General features: G+C 36.2%; 1 protein-coding gene across 4 annotated transcripts; it reads right to left on the reverse strand.

Annotated features, from left to right (window-relative positions):
* Positions 1 to 2,761: 2,761 nt before the first annotated feature.
* LOC120111124 (protein transport protein Sec61 subunit alpha-like) lies at positions 2,762 to 10,814 on the reverse strand. 4 transcript variants are annotated; one of them, XM_088700939.2, is made up of 9 exons: positions 10,502 to 10,814; positions 10,012 to 10,089; positions 9,252 to 9,315; positions 8,968 to 9,168; positions 7,371 to 7,598; positions 6,926 to 7,280; positions 6,735 to 6,851; positions 6,407 to 6,542; positions 2,762 to 3,359 (listed from the first exon to the last, which is right to left on the reverse strand). In XM_088700939.2, exons 4-8 carry the CDS (start codon positions 9,111 to 9,113, stop codon positions 6,417 to 6,419), a joined length of 972 nt encoding a protein of 323 aa, XP_088557065.1. In that variant the 5' UTR covers positions 9,114 to 9,168; positions 9,252 to 9,315; positions 10,012 to 10,089; positions 10,502 to 10,814; the 3' UTR covers positions 2,762 to 3,359; positions 6,407 to 6,416. The 4 variants fall into 4 exon arrangements, with proteins under 4 accessions (XP_088557065.1, XP_088557064.1, XP_088557063.1 ...); XM_088700938.2 differs by having other exon boundaries at positions 6,735 to 6,862; positions 10,502 to 10,658; XM_088700937.2 differs by having other exon boundaries at positions 8,968 to 9,315; positions 10,502 to 10,659.
* Between the last annotated feature and the right edge of the window lie 7,726 nt (positions 10,815 to 18,540).

The raw sequence follows: 18,540 nt of genomic DNA on the forward strand, positions 1-18,540 counted from the left end.
TATATATATATATATATACATACAAGAGAAGGAAAAAAAAAGAAAGAGAGAGAGAAAACGCGTATAAGAAATGGTGTGCAGTTTATTTTCAATTAGTACTTTGTGTTTGCACATTTTCTTGTGTCGGCCGTCGTTAATAATAATAAAAAAAAGATAGAGATGGGTTTTTAAATTATTCAATTTAACTAGATAAAAGCTCTAGAATTTATTCTGAAAGATGGAGCTCAGGAGCTCCAACTCTTGTAAAAAAAGTTCAATCATATGATATATGCAAGGCCTCCATGTCTTACAGATTTGTCATCATAACTTCTAGTCAATCTACAATGATACATAAATCCTAGAGCATCTCAATGGAAAACAAAACGGGAGCCTCCTCCAAATGGAGAAGGCTGATCATAATTTGAGCTATGACCTTGTTTGTGTCAAAAATATCAATGTGAAATGGTTTTTCTTCTTTAATTAGCTGGACTTGTAAGATATACCCTCAGTCTGCTGACATAATGGATTCAATTACTGAGATCACTTTTGATTTGCAAATTTGTAATTTAATTCAAGCCCAGGATTATAGTTTTATATATATATATACTTTTAGAAAACAAAATGATATCAGATTCTATGAATATTATCAGACAGCAGTAACCAACACAGCAAGAGCAGGACAATATAATTCCGACAAAAAACCAAGCTTTGAGTTCTTGTCTCCTGGCAGCTGCTGTTTTAGAATACCTTGTTTCTAGACCCGTTCATTGTTTATTTTGAGAAACCAACATTTGACAAAAAAAAAACACTTCCAAGCTCACATCTGTTTGCAGTCATGCAAAGATCATCCGGACGTTTGTTTTTTGAAGGCTGAAGTAGCTTGAAAGATATCACTAAAAACTAGACCAAGCTCCCTTCCTTTGCTTGAAGGACTGTCCCGTAACACCAGGGTTGCTCTCCCTGGGACACCTTGCCATATGGCCTTTGTTGTTTTGTTCTATTTTATTTGTCTTGTTGAGAAGACAAAGGAAAGGGTCTATCATTCACCAACACCATGATAAAGTCAGAAGCCATCACAAACATTTCCACAAACATCACTGAATATCGCAATCTTCCTTTACAGCATGGAGAGTTTTGGAACAAACAATTGGTGCGAATCGATGAGAACACAGTATTATACTTTGTTTGACATCTCAAGAAGTGGGGTTTCCACTGACACGTTTTCTTACTTTAGCTAAGACAATGATATGAAGATTATCTAAGTTCTTGGCAGTGGTAGGTGGTCTCGGGCTACGCCACAGATACTAAAACCTTCAATATACTTCTTGGAAAAGATTCATATCCATCATAACATCATGGAACAATATCAAGAACAAATGAACTGTTTTTTTTCCTCATTTTTTTTCTTCCATGAGAAGATAATTTTCTTAATGGTGATTCTTTGATGACAAGAACATGCATCCTACAACCTGCAAGTTTTCAATGATGGCATGAGATAAGGATCTAGTGTACCGATGTCGGTGAGAAATCATGTGGCCCAAAGAAGATTGGGTTTAAACTTGTACACACTGAGGTAGGTGAGGAGAGTGACATTTTGTGTGGCAAGGGAAGGGTAGCTTAGGTGGTTCTGGATTTAGAAGCTGTGGAGATAACACAGAGAAATGGCATGATCATCGCGGTGCTGTCGACAATGAACATCATGAACTGGTAAAATTGGCGTCGACAGGCTTAAAACGCAGGCATGCATCATGACCAGTTACTACTGATTTATCATAGTCCATGGAAATTTCAGCATGGAACAATTCAGTGTTTATTTCTTCATCAAAAAGTATTAAAAAAGATATTTAGATTTTGAAGAAATAAACAATATAGAAACGATACTTAATGGAACAAAATGTAATTTAAGGGGAAGCTTTTCATGAGATTTTCTACAACATAGAATCTGGAGGAATGTGTTTTAGGGACCTTTAACACTTCTGTGAGAAAAATTTGGGGGGCCTTAATGTTGAATTCCAGCATGAGCTTTTATCCGTGGTTTGTGATGGACTGCCTTCATCAGCAATTTCTGAAGGACAATTTTTAAGCTGTTGAATTTTATCTGACATTTATTACCAATTTTCACTACCCACCGCAATAAATCGGCCAGAAGAATTGCAATGAAATATAAAGGATGGGCGCTTTAAAAATATATCCTCGACATCCATCAAGATTCATCGACGTTTGATATCCTCCCGGGACTTCAACATCTTTGATTCTTTCTTGGCTATTTCCTCTTTTCCTTTCAAGTTTAGTCCTTGTCAAGGCAAGCCTTTCCTCTTTAATTGTTTTTCAAGCAAGTTTAAGAGAAAGCGATTGTAGCATGTTCCATTATGTAAATCTTTGACCACTTTTTCATTAATGAGAATGATGATGTCGATAGGATCTTTTTAAAATTGGAGACTTCAAACTGGTTAATCACAAGAAGAAAAACATTACCAACCACAAATATGGTGTGTACTCTGATCCTCTTAAATCATGAACAGCATGGCCACATAATATCCTTCCTCTCTTCATAAATAATCTACTTTCTGCTGATCTTATTAAGGATTCTGTCAGAACTCCAATGCAGAACAAAAATTGTCAAATAATATCTTTTGCACATATTTTGCATTAGAGATTCCATGAAGCATCCCGACGTTCAGTATAAATTGCATGACTGTAAATGTCAAAATCTGTTTTGAATTCTAGTCAAGCAGTAAAAGAGTGGAGTTTCTGAAGCATGGAGAAGCACAGATTAACAAGCTAAAAACATTAAGCGGTAACAATTCATTGTACAAAGATAATTAGAGATCAACATTTATCTGTTAGCTTCTTAAAAGATCAAACGAAATTAAACTGAATTGAAATACTAACAATATGTTGTCTACTTTGGCTGGACACAACACATCTTCCTTTCAACTTGGTCTATCCAGCATCAGAATAGTCTGTGTGAACAAAAAAAACTACACTGGTGAAAGCTAAACTTCTTGTACTCCTACACCTGATGTTAAAAAGGCCTTGTATAGTTGTATCTGTCCCACATTCATGTTTCCCCAAAACTGCAAGAAATGGCTCTCTTTTTAGCCTTCATCTAGATTGTCCTCCGTGCGACTTTCCAGGAATCAAAATCCGAAGAACCCAATCTCAGTTGCTCTCTCCTTTTCAAACATCTCAAAATATTGATATATGATAGTCACAGAAAGTAGTATCCCCGTTCCAGAACCAATTGCTCCCATGAAATCTGCAAGAACCGTCAAGGCACCGATGCACATGCCCCCAAATGCTGCAGCAGTTGGAATGTAGCGGTTCAACTCCTTCTGTAGATTGGACTCCCTATGACCAGGCATCACCATTTGTTGTTCCTAAAACAAAACAATAAAAGTTAAAATAAAATGTCATTGTCAAATGATCAGCATAGATAAGGTGAAAATTTCCAAATAAAAGAGTAGAAGTTAAGAAAACACCTATGCAGTAATAGATTTTCAGGTGAACAAGAATTACTTTGTGACTCATAAACTGGTTCTTGTATGATGCAACTAGGGGGAATAAAGAGCATAATTGTTCTATTTATCCTCACGACATGATCTGGACTATGGGGCTATGTACTGGTCATGGACCTTATCTAGCTTCAAGAATGAAATTCACAGTGAGACCATAAGAGTTTTGTATGAATGCACCGAACAGGTCAGAATTGCATATGCAAGGTATAAAATTATAATTATAGGATTGAACCTGCTGTCTCATTACATGCTTATGAAGAGAAAAAAAGAAAGACCACTTGTGAGCCGAAGGTCTATTGCAAGACCCACACAGACCACCACCAAACTATGAACAGATAAGCAAGTTTAAGGGCTCAAAGAGGAAGCACGAGATTCCAGCCTTGTTATGGGCATGTCTATGGTGAACTTGAGGTGCAAGGCATGCCCATCTACAACCCAAGTTCCTTGCCTACCACAAGAGAATGTAACTCATCCAGCTACTCCAGATGCGTATCTTATGAGCACCTCAGAAAGGTGCCTAGGCCAAAAAGCACGCCTTCAAGATTGTTTATGTGGTTTGCATGCGTATGTGTCTCTATGAGTGTGTTTTAAGTGAGTGTATTTAGGGTGTATGTGTGTGTTGAAGAGGGGGGGGGGTGTGGAGGAACAATAAATTATTACTTTTTTGCATTGTATTTCTATTATTTTTGACATCAAATATATTTACTTGATGAATTTATTACTTATATGAGTGAGAATAGACAATAAATGTTAAATATTTGATAAAATATCTAACAATTCTAAAAATAACAATACTCAAATTGAAGATCCCCACCATTGAGTTTGATCTACACCTTCAAGAATTGGTGGACATTAGAAAATCATATATTTTTAGGGATCTTTAACATACATATCAAGTAAAAATAAAAATAGCATTAATTGCATTAATGGGCTAAAATCGATCCAGTAGGATCACCCTACTAGATGTGGACCACTATAGCCACTATAGGTAGGTCTAGGCAAAATCTAGGAGCGAGATCTGCTATATTGTAAAGCTAAGTTGCATGTCAAACTTCTAAAGATCCTAACTTGCTCATATGATATCTGAACGATATGCTCTTTTTTCTAAATCAGAAAACTCTTCAAGATCTACAATATGACGTTAAAGATATTGGAATAGCTAGTATTCAAGTGCCAAATTCCATCATTTGGGCCTTGAAACAGGTCAATCAAAGTGAAAATTTTTCATTATGGGAGAAACTTTATCCAAACATATCTCTCAATCCAGAAAGAATTAAGCAAGGTAGCTAAAGACAAAATTGATGTGGAAGTTGATATAGGATTTTAGATTTTCTATGGTCATTTCCATTAATCATGTCTATTTTGGAAAAGTTGTAATCTCTTTTAACTGAAAAAGGAATTCAACCTGGACTATTAAAGGGCAGATCTCACTAGTATAAATAAAGATTTTGTCGTTTAATTTTATCATCACTGGTGAAAAAAAGGAACCTAGACCCTACTTTGCCTATTTTCCTATTATATAATATGCTTTTAAGAGATTTGAGAGCAAATTCCTTCTTTTTCCCGAATCAGATCAAAAATATATTATAGACCATATTAATTGATTGCCCACTTCATTAATCATGATTTCATTAATGCATTTTGATGACCCAATCATAGCAAAATGTGGTACCATGCTATTAAAATCGTTCATTGTTCTTAGGTTAAAGGCTACAAAGCACATGAATTTTGATTTCTAGGCATTTTTTCATAATATAGATCATTTTAAGGGTGCACTTGTCTAAAATGTTTTTATATATGTATATGAACACACACAGATACATATGTATATATACATATATATACATATATACATACATATATATATATATATATATGTATATATATATTGCACCATACTTTGCTAAGGTTCTCCTCACTTAGAGCCTTGTACCTAGATCTGAGATATCTTAATGTTTTGCACCTTGTGCATCTAAGTTGTCAAGCTGCCTCTTGAATATTGATATGATGGTTCCCAACCACCCGTGTTGAGTAGTCTACTCTGAGGTCTTGCACAGGTAGTGCATACCAGAACTAGAGCAAGAAATCCAGTTGATAATAAAGGCATTCAGGCATCTCAACTCGGAGCTTCAAGACAAGTTTTATGATCATTTCAAGCTTAACGCCAACATGGCAGATTATCAGGACCCCAAGGTGGAGTTTGGTGTTTATAGCGTGTTTTGAAACTAGTGCAAGCTCTTACTGCTCTTTAACAAACAAGGTAGGTGCCGTACTGCTCTTCAAAATTAAGCTTAGAGTACACACCTTAAAGCAAGATAGTTATCATAGAAAAGAACAAAGACTCCCAAACACTTGCATTGCTTGGGTCTTGGATTCCCTAACTTAGAACTTGAATGGCTACAAATGAGAAAATCTTTACCTAGTATAGACTTGCTGACTACACAAAGACATTAGGACATAGTAGAAAGCTTTCATCAGTTAGACCACAGATCTCTAGAAACTTCTAAACTGTTCTATATTTCTGTTATATTAACCTTATAAATGAGGAGTCTGAAGTATCTAAAATCCCCAACAAAACCTCCGACCATCTAATAACATACAGTCACAAGTTGTAGTGAACGAAAGATGAAGCAAGTCAACCCAGATATAAAACAACACCCTTTTTTTTGAGTTGGCAGATGTAGCTAACGCTATGAAAATCTTATGATATGCCCTGAAGAATTAGTAAAAAGAAAGACCAATACTGTTTAATAATTTCAGAAGACATAAGTGTTCTGAAAACAGTATTATTTGCAAAAAAAGAAGACAAAAACTGAACATTTGTCATTACATTAGGCATGACCGTATCCATACACTTTTTATAAAGAAAAATTAACACAAATATAAATGACAAAAGAGATAAGATGAACCTTGAGCTGTTTAGCCACATCTCATGCTGATGATCCAGAAACCTCTATCCACGTCTTTGAGAAAAGCGCACAAGATAACAGCATAAAAACTATATAGAAGAGAGCATGGAATGGATTGGCAGCCATATCTGCCAGGCTATAGAGCACAATTTTCAGCCAAGAAGGTAATAATTAGTGAAGGATTAAAAAAAACTGACCAACAAATGTTGATGAATACAGAATAGTTTAGTGAAAGTAAGCTAACAAGACCTAATCAAACAAGAGCTTAGGTCGGTACACCAACATGAACAGAAATAACACTGGAATAATAGACAAACTGCATAATCACCTTGATGGTGCTGTCACGTAGTAAGCAAGACCACCTACAGGGATGGATTGACCTCCTGAATATTCTGATTGCTGCCACTTTCCCAGCAGATTTACAAAAAAATTTCCACTGTACCTCCTGTACAGCAACTGCAGTGAAAGAGTTAAAACCTTTTGGAGGTAAAGAAAATTTGAAAGTGCCATATCTCATACCTGGGAAATGAAGTAGAGATTGGAAACAAGTGCCAATTGTAAGATGATGGGCATGTTAGAGGTGTAAAATAGCTTGATAGGGTAGGAGCCCTGTTGACCCCGGGCATTCTTCGATCTCACAGGTAGAACAATACGAAAACCTTGGAAAAAGATTACAATAAGAAAGACCAAAACTGTAGCAAGCAGGTTTGTCACATTTGGAAGATTCTGATGGTAGAAAGCCTCATGAAGAGCTCGGACCTTGTCTGTTCGAGTTATCAATAAATGGAACAAAGCAATAACAGCACCTTCAAATTCAGCACCTCTTCCACTGTTAATAGTAGTGGGGCTGAATGCCTTCCAGATAATGTTTTCACTACAAAGACAATGTGAATTGGTTTATCAACATCTAAGCTTGTGTATTAATTTAAGGCAAAAAATAGAGATAGAAAAGCAATTAACTCACCAGATGTTGGTTGCTATAAATAAAGAAATACCAGATCCAAGACCATATCCTTTCTGAAGAAGTTCATCTAAGCAAATGACAATGATGCCAGCAAAGCAAAGTTGTAGGATTATGAGTATAGCATTTCCTGCACCAAGTTGACTGACACTGCCATACATCCCAGACAGAACATATGCAACTGCCTCACCAACGGCGATTAAGATGCCCAGTAAATTCTGTGCGCCATTTCTGTGAAAACGACAATACATAAATACCAGCCTTTGGGGAGGAGGAAGACATTTATTGCTCTAGAGTAAATTTAACAACCTTTTACACAATAATGAATGCAGAAGGCATGCATTCGTGGCTAATCTCGGTCTCCTGTATTTTAGGTCCCTTTTCAAGCAAAGGTAGGACAATTAATGGTGAAAAGACATGGAACAGCATATCTCCACCAAACAACATGCCAGATTGCTGGTCTAATCCTAACGGGAATCAAAGCGATGACCACATCATCTATGTTCCCTCTTGTTATCTAATGAACATCACATTTATACAAGGTTTTAAGTAACAGTGGCATGGCGGGGCATCCCACCATCCCGAGTTTGAGACAAGACGAGTTGGGAAATGGATTTGAGATGGTATGGGATATCTCCCATCTTTATTATTATTATACAAGACTTCCCAATCCATGGAAAAATCAAGACAGCCCTGTCCCATGGTACTTAAAACCTTGCCTTTGTATAAGCCTTGTGCCCGTCCTTCCTCAAAGATCTGAATATAAGATGCAATAATCCACACTAACTTGTCAATACATAATCTTAATAACATATTCTTCTACAATAGAGTTGTTTTACCACCTCTTCAGCAACACATGTAAATGACTGGAAGTAAAACATCGAATACAAATACTTTATTTCCATAAGGTCAAATCATAATTCCTCAACTATACACCGAATATTCTTTGAACCTGAAGCTTGCATAAACATAATTTTATTCATATATGTTGATAAACTTCCATAAAAACAATAACATGATAAGAAAGTATTTATCAAGCCATCTCATATGACCATCAACTATTCAAAAATGAATCCAGATACTAATATGAGATTCAATGACATTTTCATAATTGAAGAGCAGCACATCTCATGTTTATATAGGTATACTAGGAAAAGTTGGTATTTGTGTAGCTTTCAGCTTGCCATATTACTTAAGTTGTCCATGTGTTAACACTCCATATTATACGTCCTTGTACATAAATGCAGGATGTCTCTATAGAGCTCACATTACAGTCTACATAACATGAGCAGAAAAAATAACAAATTAGTTATCAGTTTTTTTGTCATAAGGGAAAAGGATCATGATAGCAGAATACCGCATTATTGAAAACATACTATGCAAGCAACATTCATCCCTCATTGCAAAAGCAAATAAAATAAATGGAAAGACATCAACCTTCACACAAGAAAAAAGTTACACAGGATAGTAAATAATTTTCTTCAAAGGCATCATCTTTTATACAAGTAAAAAGTTTTAGAGGATAGTGAATAATTTTCCTCAAATGATGTTAACCCAGCATCATTAAGTGTGTGTTCCAGTTTGAGCAAGCAGTACTTACAGTAGAACACGATCCTCTCTTACGCTGTTGTCAACTTCAATAATCTTTGATCCTGTCAACAGTTGCATCACCAATCCTGAAGTAACAATAGGAGTAATTCCCAGCTCCATAACTGTCCCCCTATTCGATGCAAGGATAACACGCATCCAGTAGAAGGGGTCGGCACCTGTTGTTGAGTGAATGCCATAAAGTGGCAGCTGACTGCAGACCAGAAAGATGAAAAGAGATATTACAGTGTAGATCACTTTCTCCCGAAATGGAATTCTCCGATCAGCATTCTGTACCTCGGGCAAAATCGCCAAAAATGGTCTGACAAGATGCAGCACTCTGAACCCTCCCGTCATTTTCCTGCTTCCAGATCAGAGTAGCCAACTATTTAATTCACCACTCTTTGAATTTAGATAAATTTTGCATTCATCATTTAACAAGGGGTAGAGGAATTAGCCTTAAAACAGATTAGAATCCACATTCTCATTTTTCATTTGATATGAATTCGGATACCTATATTAAATGAATGCTGTAATTTGTGTCTATATTTATTTTAAACAGATGGAGACATGAACCAGAAATAAACAATATGGATATAAATTGGGTAGTTGAACTTTACAGGTAAAATATTGTTTCACTTTATGTTTTCTTATTTCCGAAAAAAGTATACAAGCTTTCCAATAAAAAGCAGCATCTATTTAATTACATGACTATTGTAGTGATCCCGATAATTTTGCTTAAATACACATTTTGAGTTAAAAAGTTGACTGTCAAGGATGCAATCCACCAAATTAAAGATGTCCCGTATGGAAAGAAAATTAACTTGAAAATATGTTGATGCTATAACCTCTTTCATTTTGGAGTTTAGAAGAGTTGCATGAGAACACATACGGTTGAAAATGGATTTGGAAGTTTACATAGATATTGGGTATCTGTCTAATGTCCCTATCCTATTTTCTTTGATGGATCCAACTATGAATACAGATTTAGTTGGATGCTAAAATTTGCATGTGTATCCAGATAACTTCAGATAAGAAAACTGATCCAGAAGGTTACCATTCAATCCTTCACCCCTCGATGAACTGCAATAAAGTTCCATTCAGCAGAATTTCATGGTTTGAAATTGTTTTGTACCTACAAGAACGAAAATTGCAATGTTGCATTGGTATAACTTGAACTTTCTACGAACCCCATTCCATAAACTCATCTATTTCATATTAAGATGGCATATAGTTCCGATCTAGAAGCACCTCAACACTACATGATGAAGAGATATAATCAAAAGGAAGAAATTTGATTGAAAGAAGAAGAGAAACAGCAAGATTTCTCAAGCAGAAGACAAGCACGGGAAACACATTTTTCCACAAAACCACGAGGAATCAAGAACCGGACCAATTCAGATCTAGGGCTACCCCGCGAAGCTATCAGACCGCGGATTTAAGATAAAATATAAGAAGAATCAATCAAAATATTCCATGCACAAAAAAAAAAAAAAACTTTTTTTAACGTCAAAATTCGACTTTTTGTTTGGAAAAGGCTGTCATACCTCCAGATACGATTAGATCCGAAGATCGAATAGCAGGAGAGGATCCCGCGAAGAACCTTAGCGGAACCGAGAGCGAATTCTTCCCTCTCTCCACTTCCTTGGCCTCAAAGGGTTCGAAATGAGAGAATGCGAAGAGAGGGAGGGAGTCGAGATGGACCCGGCCGGCTCGCGCTTTCCGGTGTCTTCCACGACGCTTCAGCCAGTAAATAAGAAACACGTGGCTCAAAGTAGCCAGCCAATCTCGTCGGACTATGATAACCCGGTGAATCCGGTGGCCCATCCAGTCTCATACTTTATGCGTGCCCGTTGGGTTGGACTTCCCGGCCAGTTTAGGAGAAGATGAGATAAACAAACGTTGTTGTTGTTGTTTCCTTTTCTTTTTCTTTTTTTTTTTTCATCAGCACTGCCATACAAATCGAAGGACAAAATACTAGAGGTAAAAAAACAGATACAGAGCAGATCCATAGAATATCTCTAGAATAAACAAACGTTTTTAGAATGCAAGAATAACCATGCAATGCGTTAGTAACTCTACTCACTCTAGATATGCTGAGACTAGACTTGAGCTTATGGGGCTGTTCACTGCTAATCTAGGATAGCCAGACCTTAACTCATAGGATTTTCTGATATTTTCTGATCTTGTTTTCTCAAATTAAAAATGATTTATTGATTATTTTCATTCAACTTAAATAATAATAGATAAGGTAGCATTGAAATGTTCCAAATCGCCATCTACTGTGACAACAATAGTCGAGTTAACATTAGGTTGGGAGTTGGGGATATGTTTTGATGCCCTAGGTAATGTTGCTGTTTTCTAGGGTAACATCCCCAACCAAAGAAAAAAAAAAGCTTATGGATATGTTTGGTTATCATAAGTGGGTAGCAAAAATTATCTCAGAAATTCTATAAATGTCTTAATTGTTGCATGTTCTTCACAAAAGAAGTGCATATAGTTAAAAGGTAAAATAAATTGAGAAGATTTCAATACAAATTGAGAATGCTTCCCTCTCTTTCTCTCATAGATAGGCAGAAGAAGTTACCTCCATCAAGAAAACAGAAAACTATCGTCCAGACTTTTTTAATGCCAGCAATAGAACATGGAGAATCAAGCCTTGTGACTTTGTAATCATGGATTATGAATTTTTAGGGCATAATATTTTTTTCTCTTTAAAGAAAAAAAAAAGAAGAGTAATTTCTTTCCAAGTAGAACTACGAAGATGGTCGTTCCTAGAACTTTGTGGAGCTTGCATATGGGGAAGGAGAGGGTAGAAGGAAAGCCACCAGAGTAAGATGAAGATGCATGAAACAAATTGTTTTGGTTGCCCAATTGAAAAGAAAAATATTTTATTTATATCAATAGTACATAGCTATCTTTGCATTAGATGATCACATGGTGTGCTATCAAGCATAGAAAACAATGTGCGCCTTCCTAGCTTCCAAACATTATGTTGGACAACGTTTGCCGCCCTCCAAAAAATTACATACAATTTTATGCATAACCATTTCCAATCTTTTTACAATAATAAAATTTTAAAAATAAAATATTTTTATTTTGGCTGCTTGAAGATGGAGAACAATAGGTTTTCTATTAAAAAAATTCTTTCCAAATAGGAATAAGAAAATGTAATCTCCTAGAAGTATTATGAAAATTAAGCAAGTGGAAGGAGTCGATAGAAGAGTCATGGAGGCATGGGGTGAAGATGACGATAAAATTATTTTTCTCTAAATGGTACATTACCTAGTTTACATTGGACGATCCCATGACACGACATCAAGCATGGAAAAGCTAAGCAAAATTTACCAAAAATTCTTTGCGATGCTTACAAAAATTAAATAAAATTTCTATGCACAGCTGCAACTAGTTCAGAAAAACATCATCCTCCAAATAGGTTTTCTTATTTTTCCGGCAAAGAAGTACCATTCTTGGATCACATTTGTGAGGATTAAAGCATTGCTCAAAACCATCACAAATGGTATATTGGAAAGCATTCTCTTTTGGGAAAAAAAAATAAACAGCAAACTCAAACACTTAAGAAATATATATATTATATATTGAAAATAATAACATTGCACAAGGGAGAGGAAGCACTGCCCCTCCCTCCCCAGCCCCAAAAAGGCTAAGAACAGGACAAATTCTTATTATAAAGCACTCGGAATCTCTTTGAATGCGACTGTAAATAAATTAAATTAAATCTCTGTATATATATCTCCTATCGCTTTCATTTCATCAAACCTAAACCTAGGTTTGTGAGCTAGCTGAAAAAAGAGGCTTTTTCTCCAATGGCCATCCCGGAAACCCTTTATGAGTGGCGGTACCACCTCCTCACCGCCGCCCTGGGCATCGCCGCCGCCGTCGGCATACTGCATATCCTCCCCAGTTTCCTAACCATCCTTGGCTTTTTCGCTCCCCTACTGATGTCCACTGCCCTAGTCCTCTGGACCGTTCCGATCATAGCCCGCTACTCGCAGAAGCCGCCAGAAGCCGCCGCCGGCGTGGTAGGCCGCGACATGCTGGACTTCGTGGCCGCCGGCCACGAGGAGCTGCCGCTGCTGATGCCGGAGGAGCTTGCGCCGCCGCCGCTTCTGCTCGACCAAAGGCCGCCGCCACTGATGCCGGTGGAGGAGATTGCGCCGCCGCAGCCCCCGATGAAGGAGAGGCCTCCGCCTCCTCCGGTGAAGGAGACGCCGCCACTGCCGCCTCCGGTGAAGGAGATGCCGCCTCCGCCGTCCGATGAGGCGGCGAAGCACCCGGAATCCCTGTAGAAACTTGTTCCAGCTGCACCGCCTGAGCGTTTTAATGTGACCCGGCCCGTCTCCGTGGCGGGATTGGATTAGATATCATCGGCGGAGCACCGGATCCGACAGGCGTCCCTGGGTGTGTCTTCCGGGGTAGTTAAAATAATCTGTGGCCTTTTGGATGTATTTTCTGTACGGAATAGACAGGGTCACAGGGGTTATTCAGAAAAGATTTAAGAAAAAAAATGTTGTAGATCTCAGACATCGGAATACAAGGATATTTTGGCAAATTGGTCTTTTGAGAACTTATCTCTCTCTTTCTTCTTTTTTTTTTTTTGGTAAAAGAGATCCAGTCTTCAGGGCATAAACTTTTCATAGGTGCAGCTACAGTAGTAGAGCAGTACTGGTGTGATGTGATTATAGGATGTTCCAAATGTGATGATTCAATTGTGACCTATCTAATAGGGACAACAGGTTGGCATCATAGAATAATAATACTCAAATAAGATGATTTTCCTACAAAATCTTAAATAAGATTGCTTAGAATTTAGTTTTGGTTTTTGAGGTATGCATGGTGAGATATTTGGTGTTGTTTTTAAGCATGTGATGATTTGATTGTCACCTCTCTAACACTTGCAGCAGAGCCAGCACAATTATTTTTGTACAGGAGAGAAGCAATGTTCCAGTAACTAGTCAGGTACAACTTTCTCCCAAGAGAAAATGCTCAATATGATTACTGAAGCTCTAACTTTGGTTTTTCAGGCATGTATGGTAAGATAGTAGGAGTTGGTTTTTTAAGGCATATGATGATTCCAGTGTCACTTCTCTAGAGATTGTTAGGTTGGTATTACAAAAGAGCAATGCTTAAATGAGGGATGAATCCCTCTCTATCTCCAAAAAAAGAAGAAAAATCTTAATCTGATTACTCAGGCTATAAAGTTAATATTTTTGTATCTAGTGAGATACAAAGAGTTGTTATCTGGACATCGGATGGTGGTTGTCACATCTCTAGTATCCACAACAGGTTGGTATGACAGAGTAGCAATGCTCAATTAAATAAAGCATGGTTCTTGTAGAAAAATCTTAAACATGATTGCTTAGAATGTAATTTTAGTTTTTGAGGCATGTATAGTGCAATATTAGAAGTTGTTCCGCAAGCATGTGATGATTCGATTGTCACTTCTCTAACACTTGCAAAAATCAGGTAGTATGAAGAGGGTCAATGCTCCGAAAAGTTACAAGTCTCCTAAGAAAATCTTAAAAATGATTAGTTAAGCTCTAACTTTGGTTTTTCAGGCATTTATGGTAAGATAGTAGGGATTGCTTTTAGGTATATGATGATTCCATTATCACTTTTGTAACACTTGCAAAGAGCAATCTAAGATATATATCTCTTAGAAAAGTTTTAATGTGATTATGTAGGTTCTATATAGAATTCATATTTTATGTGTGGTGAGATACCAAGATTTCTTTTTGAGACATGTAATGATGCTTTCACATCTCTAATTTTCACAACATGTTGGCATAGTAGAATAACAATACTCAAGTAGGTTGGTATGGCAGAATAACCATGCTCGAATAAGCTGTGGCTCTTCCAGAAAAATCTTGAATATGATTACTTAGAAACTAATTTGGGTTTTTGAGGCATATAAAGTGAGATATTAGGAGTTATTTTTGAGCATGCGATGATTCGATCATCACTGTTCCAACACTCATAGCACAATCAAGCTAGCATGAAAGAAGAGCAATGCTTAAGTTTTTTTTGGAAAAAAAATCTCGAATGTGATGTTACTTAACCGCTAACTTTGGTTTTTCAAGCATATATAGGGAGATAGTAGGTGTTGTTTTCAGGCACATGATGATTTCATTCACTTCTCTGATGCTTGCAACATCATCGGGCCGGTACGATAGAAGAGGAATGCTCAAATAAGGTATGACTCTTAGAAAACTCTTAATATGATTGCTTAGGTTCTAAAGCTAATATTTTATGTATTCTGAGATACTAAGATTTGTTTTTCAGACATGTGATGATATAACTATCACTTCTCAAGCATTCACAACATAGTCAGACTGGTGCTGCGCAAATAATTAGGTACAACTCTTACAAACATAATCTTAAATGTGATTACTCAGAATCTAATTTTAATTTTCTAGGCATTTAGAGCAAGGTTATAGGAGTTGTTTTCTAGACGTGCTGATTCTTGGTAGCCATATCTCTAATACTCTCAAAATTATCAGGCTAGCATGACAAAAGAGAAATGTTCAGATAAGGTACAACTCATCCAGAGTATTCTTGAATGTGATTATGTTGAATCTAATTTTTGTTTTTGAGGCAAGGAATGTGAGAAGGTAAGAGTAGCTTTTTTTTAGGGATATGATGACTTGAATTTTTGCTTCTAGAGCATGCAACATGGCAAGGCTAGTACAACAAAAAAGCAATGCTTAGTTGATCACTCGAGGGGAGCTCTCTCAGTTGGTGAGAGGGAGCTGCCTAGAGCACTCCGAGACTTGTTACTTTTTGACTTTTTTGGATGTATTCACACTAGAAGTATATGAGTCATCCGTTATAGCAGCAAAAAAAAAAAAAAAAGCAATGCTTAAATGAGGTAAGACTCTTTATAAAAAATAATAGTAAACTTGACTATTTAGAATCTAACTATGTTTTTTAAGACATGTATGGCAAAATAGCAACAGTTGTTTTTCCTTAAGCATGTGATGATACAGTTGTCACTACTCTAATACTTGCAGCATAGTCATGATGTTGGTTTGATAAAAGAGAAATGCTCAAATGAGAGACAACTGATCTAGAAAATTCTTAAACATGATTGCTTAGAATCTCATGTTGGTCTCTTTGCAATGTCTTTCGAGAAAGTATAAGAATTTTCTTTTAGACGTGATGATTCAACTATAAATTATCTAACTCTTGCAACTCGATGAGGCTGGTACAATAAAAGAGCTATGCTCAAATAAGGTATGACTCCAACAAAAATATCTTAAATCATGATTACTTGAATCTAACTTTGTTTATTTAAGGCATGTATGGCGAAATAGTAGGAAATGTACTTGGTTATGTCATTACTCGTTATAGAATGACTACTACTTAGTCAAAAGAATTTGCTCATATGATCTGTGGGAGTTGTTTTTCATTACATCATTATTCATGACAGTGTATATTTTTTTGGAAGAAGAAACAGAAAGGAAAAGAAAGGCCATAGTATATAAGATGGTGTTCTTTTCTGGAAGCCAAAACCTCTGATAAGGTCCGAACCCTAGTTCGGATGGTAACATCTCTTACCCTCTTAGTAAAAGATTGGGGTTTGATTCTGGGTGGCCTCGGCCCTTCCCTTTCAACCCCCAATTAACTAATTTCCTCGATTCCATTAAACATAACACTGATGTAGTAGATTTTGATTCCAAGCATGCTGCCAAGCCTTTCTTGAGTTCGAGTTCCAATTATAAAACTAGATAGTGTCAAGTATTAGAGTCCAAGATAACATCTATAAATAGTTACCTATTTTGTAATATTTTATTATTTTAGTTCTAGAAAGGTTCCACTGTTAGTATGTTTTATGTAGCAATATGAGAGCCAGAGTTCAACTTTTGTTCATTTCTTCCTAAGCTAGTCTTTCCATAGTTCTAAATTGAATCTATCAAATTTAAAGAAAAAAGTTATGTAGATAAGCAGTCCAAACAAAACTCCGAAGGCCGAAGATATGGTCGTGGCTGTGAACGGAGAGGTGGAGACAATTCTGATGGCTCCAGTAAGAGGGATGAAGGGGTCAGATGGTCAAAATCAAAGAAATTAGAAAGGTAATGATCGAGCTCAATCCAAAAAAAATATTCAGTACCATTATTGCTAGAGATTTGGCTATATTAAAAAGTTTTGTTAATAACAGTATGCTAAATTGATTGAAAGAAAACAAGAGTTAGAAAAATCTGAAAAATTACCTTTTGCTTATAGTGCTATGAAAGAAAATTCTAACAGTGTTTGGTACGAAAAAAGTGGTTATGGCAACCATATGATAGGGAATCAGACCTATTTGTTGATCTACACAAGTCTGTGAAGAGCTCTGTGAAGATAGGAAATGGCTTTGAGAGAGAGATATATAGAAAATGACATAGTTGTTGTAAAAATCTCTAATATTAACGAAATTCATAATGTGCTTTATGTTCCTAGATTGGATTCAAAATTGTCTAGTGCAGGCCAATTTTTGAGTGAAGGATGCTATCTTATTTTTGAACATTCAAAGTGTCTTATTTATGAGAAATAAGTAGAAAGCATCTTTTGCTTAAAGTTTCTGTGGTTAAAAATAATGCTTTCCCATCATTTATTGTGATGAAAGTATTTTTGGAAGATGATTAGTTATGACACTTTATATGTGGATATGTTAGTTTTAAAGGGCTCAATTATCTCTTGCATCAAAAAGATATGGTAGAAGGATTTCCTTTAATCTAACATGATGATATGATTTGTGATGGATGTATGCTAAGGAAGCATCATTAATTGAATGCTTTTCTAAAGAAAATTAATTGGAGGGCTCAAGGTTCACTTGCTTTATTTGTGGATGATTGCAGTTGGATGACTTGGGCTTATTTTTTCAGAAGAAAATCTAAAGTATTTTATGTGTTTTGAAAATTTAAAAATCTTAGTAGAGAATGAAAGTTTCTATGTGATTAAAACTCTTTTAATCAATAAAAGAGGAGAATTTGTATCTAATGAGTTTGAAGAATTTTGTGAAGCTAATAGTACATGCTGACAATTGACAACCAGCTATTCATCTCAATAGAATGATGTAGCAGAGAGCAAAACAAGGAGTTCAGTGAAGATGACAAAAAAATATACTGAAAGCTAAAGGACTTCATAACAAATTTTGGGCCGAGGCAGCATCTACAGCAGATTATATTTTTTGAACATGTGCCTCACATCATCTTTAGAAGATATTCCCATGTATGAAGCATGGACAAGATGGAAAAAAAGGTAAGCACTTCAAAATCTTTGGTTTTCTTATTTATATTCACTTTTCCTCTTAAAAAAAAGATAGAAAGCACTTTATAAGCTAAAGCAAGCATCAAGCACATGGTATGATAGGATTGATGCAGACTTTATTCGTAACGGATTTCAACGTGGTAAAAGTGAGTCCCCACTCTACATCAGTTTGAAGGCACAAAAATTTTGATTATTTGTTTACATGTGGATGATTTGAATGATATTCGGAATAACAAAAAAATTGATGAATTTAAGTCTTTTATGATTAATGAGCTTGAGATGACAAATCTTGGGTTGATGAATTATTGGTTTGAAT

The sequence above is a fragment of the Phoenix dactylifera genome, chromosome 7 (assembly GCF_051530095.1).
Source record: "Phoenix dactylifera cultivar Ajwa chromosome 7, Ajwa_hap1_PhDact_Kaust_v1.1, whole genome shotgun sequence".
NCBI classification, from domain to species: domain Eukaryota; kingdom Viridiplantae; phylum Streptophyta; class Magnoliopsida; order Arecales; family Arecaceae; genus Phoenix; species Phoenix dactylifera.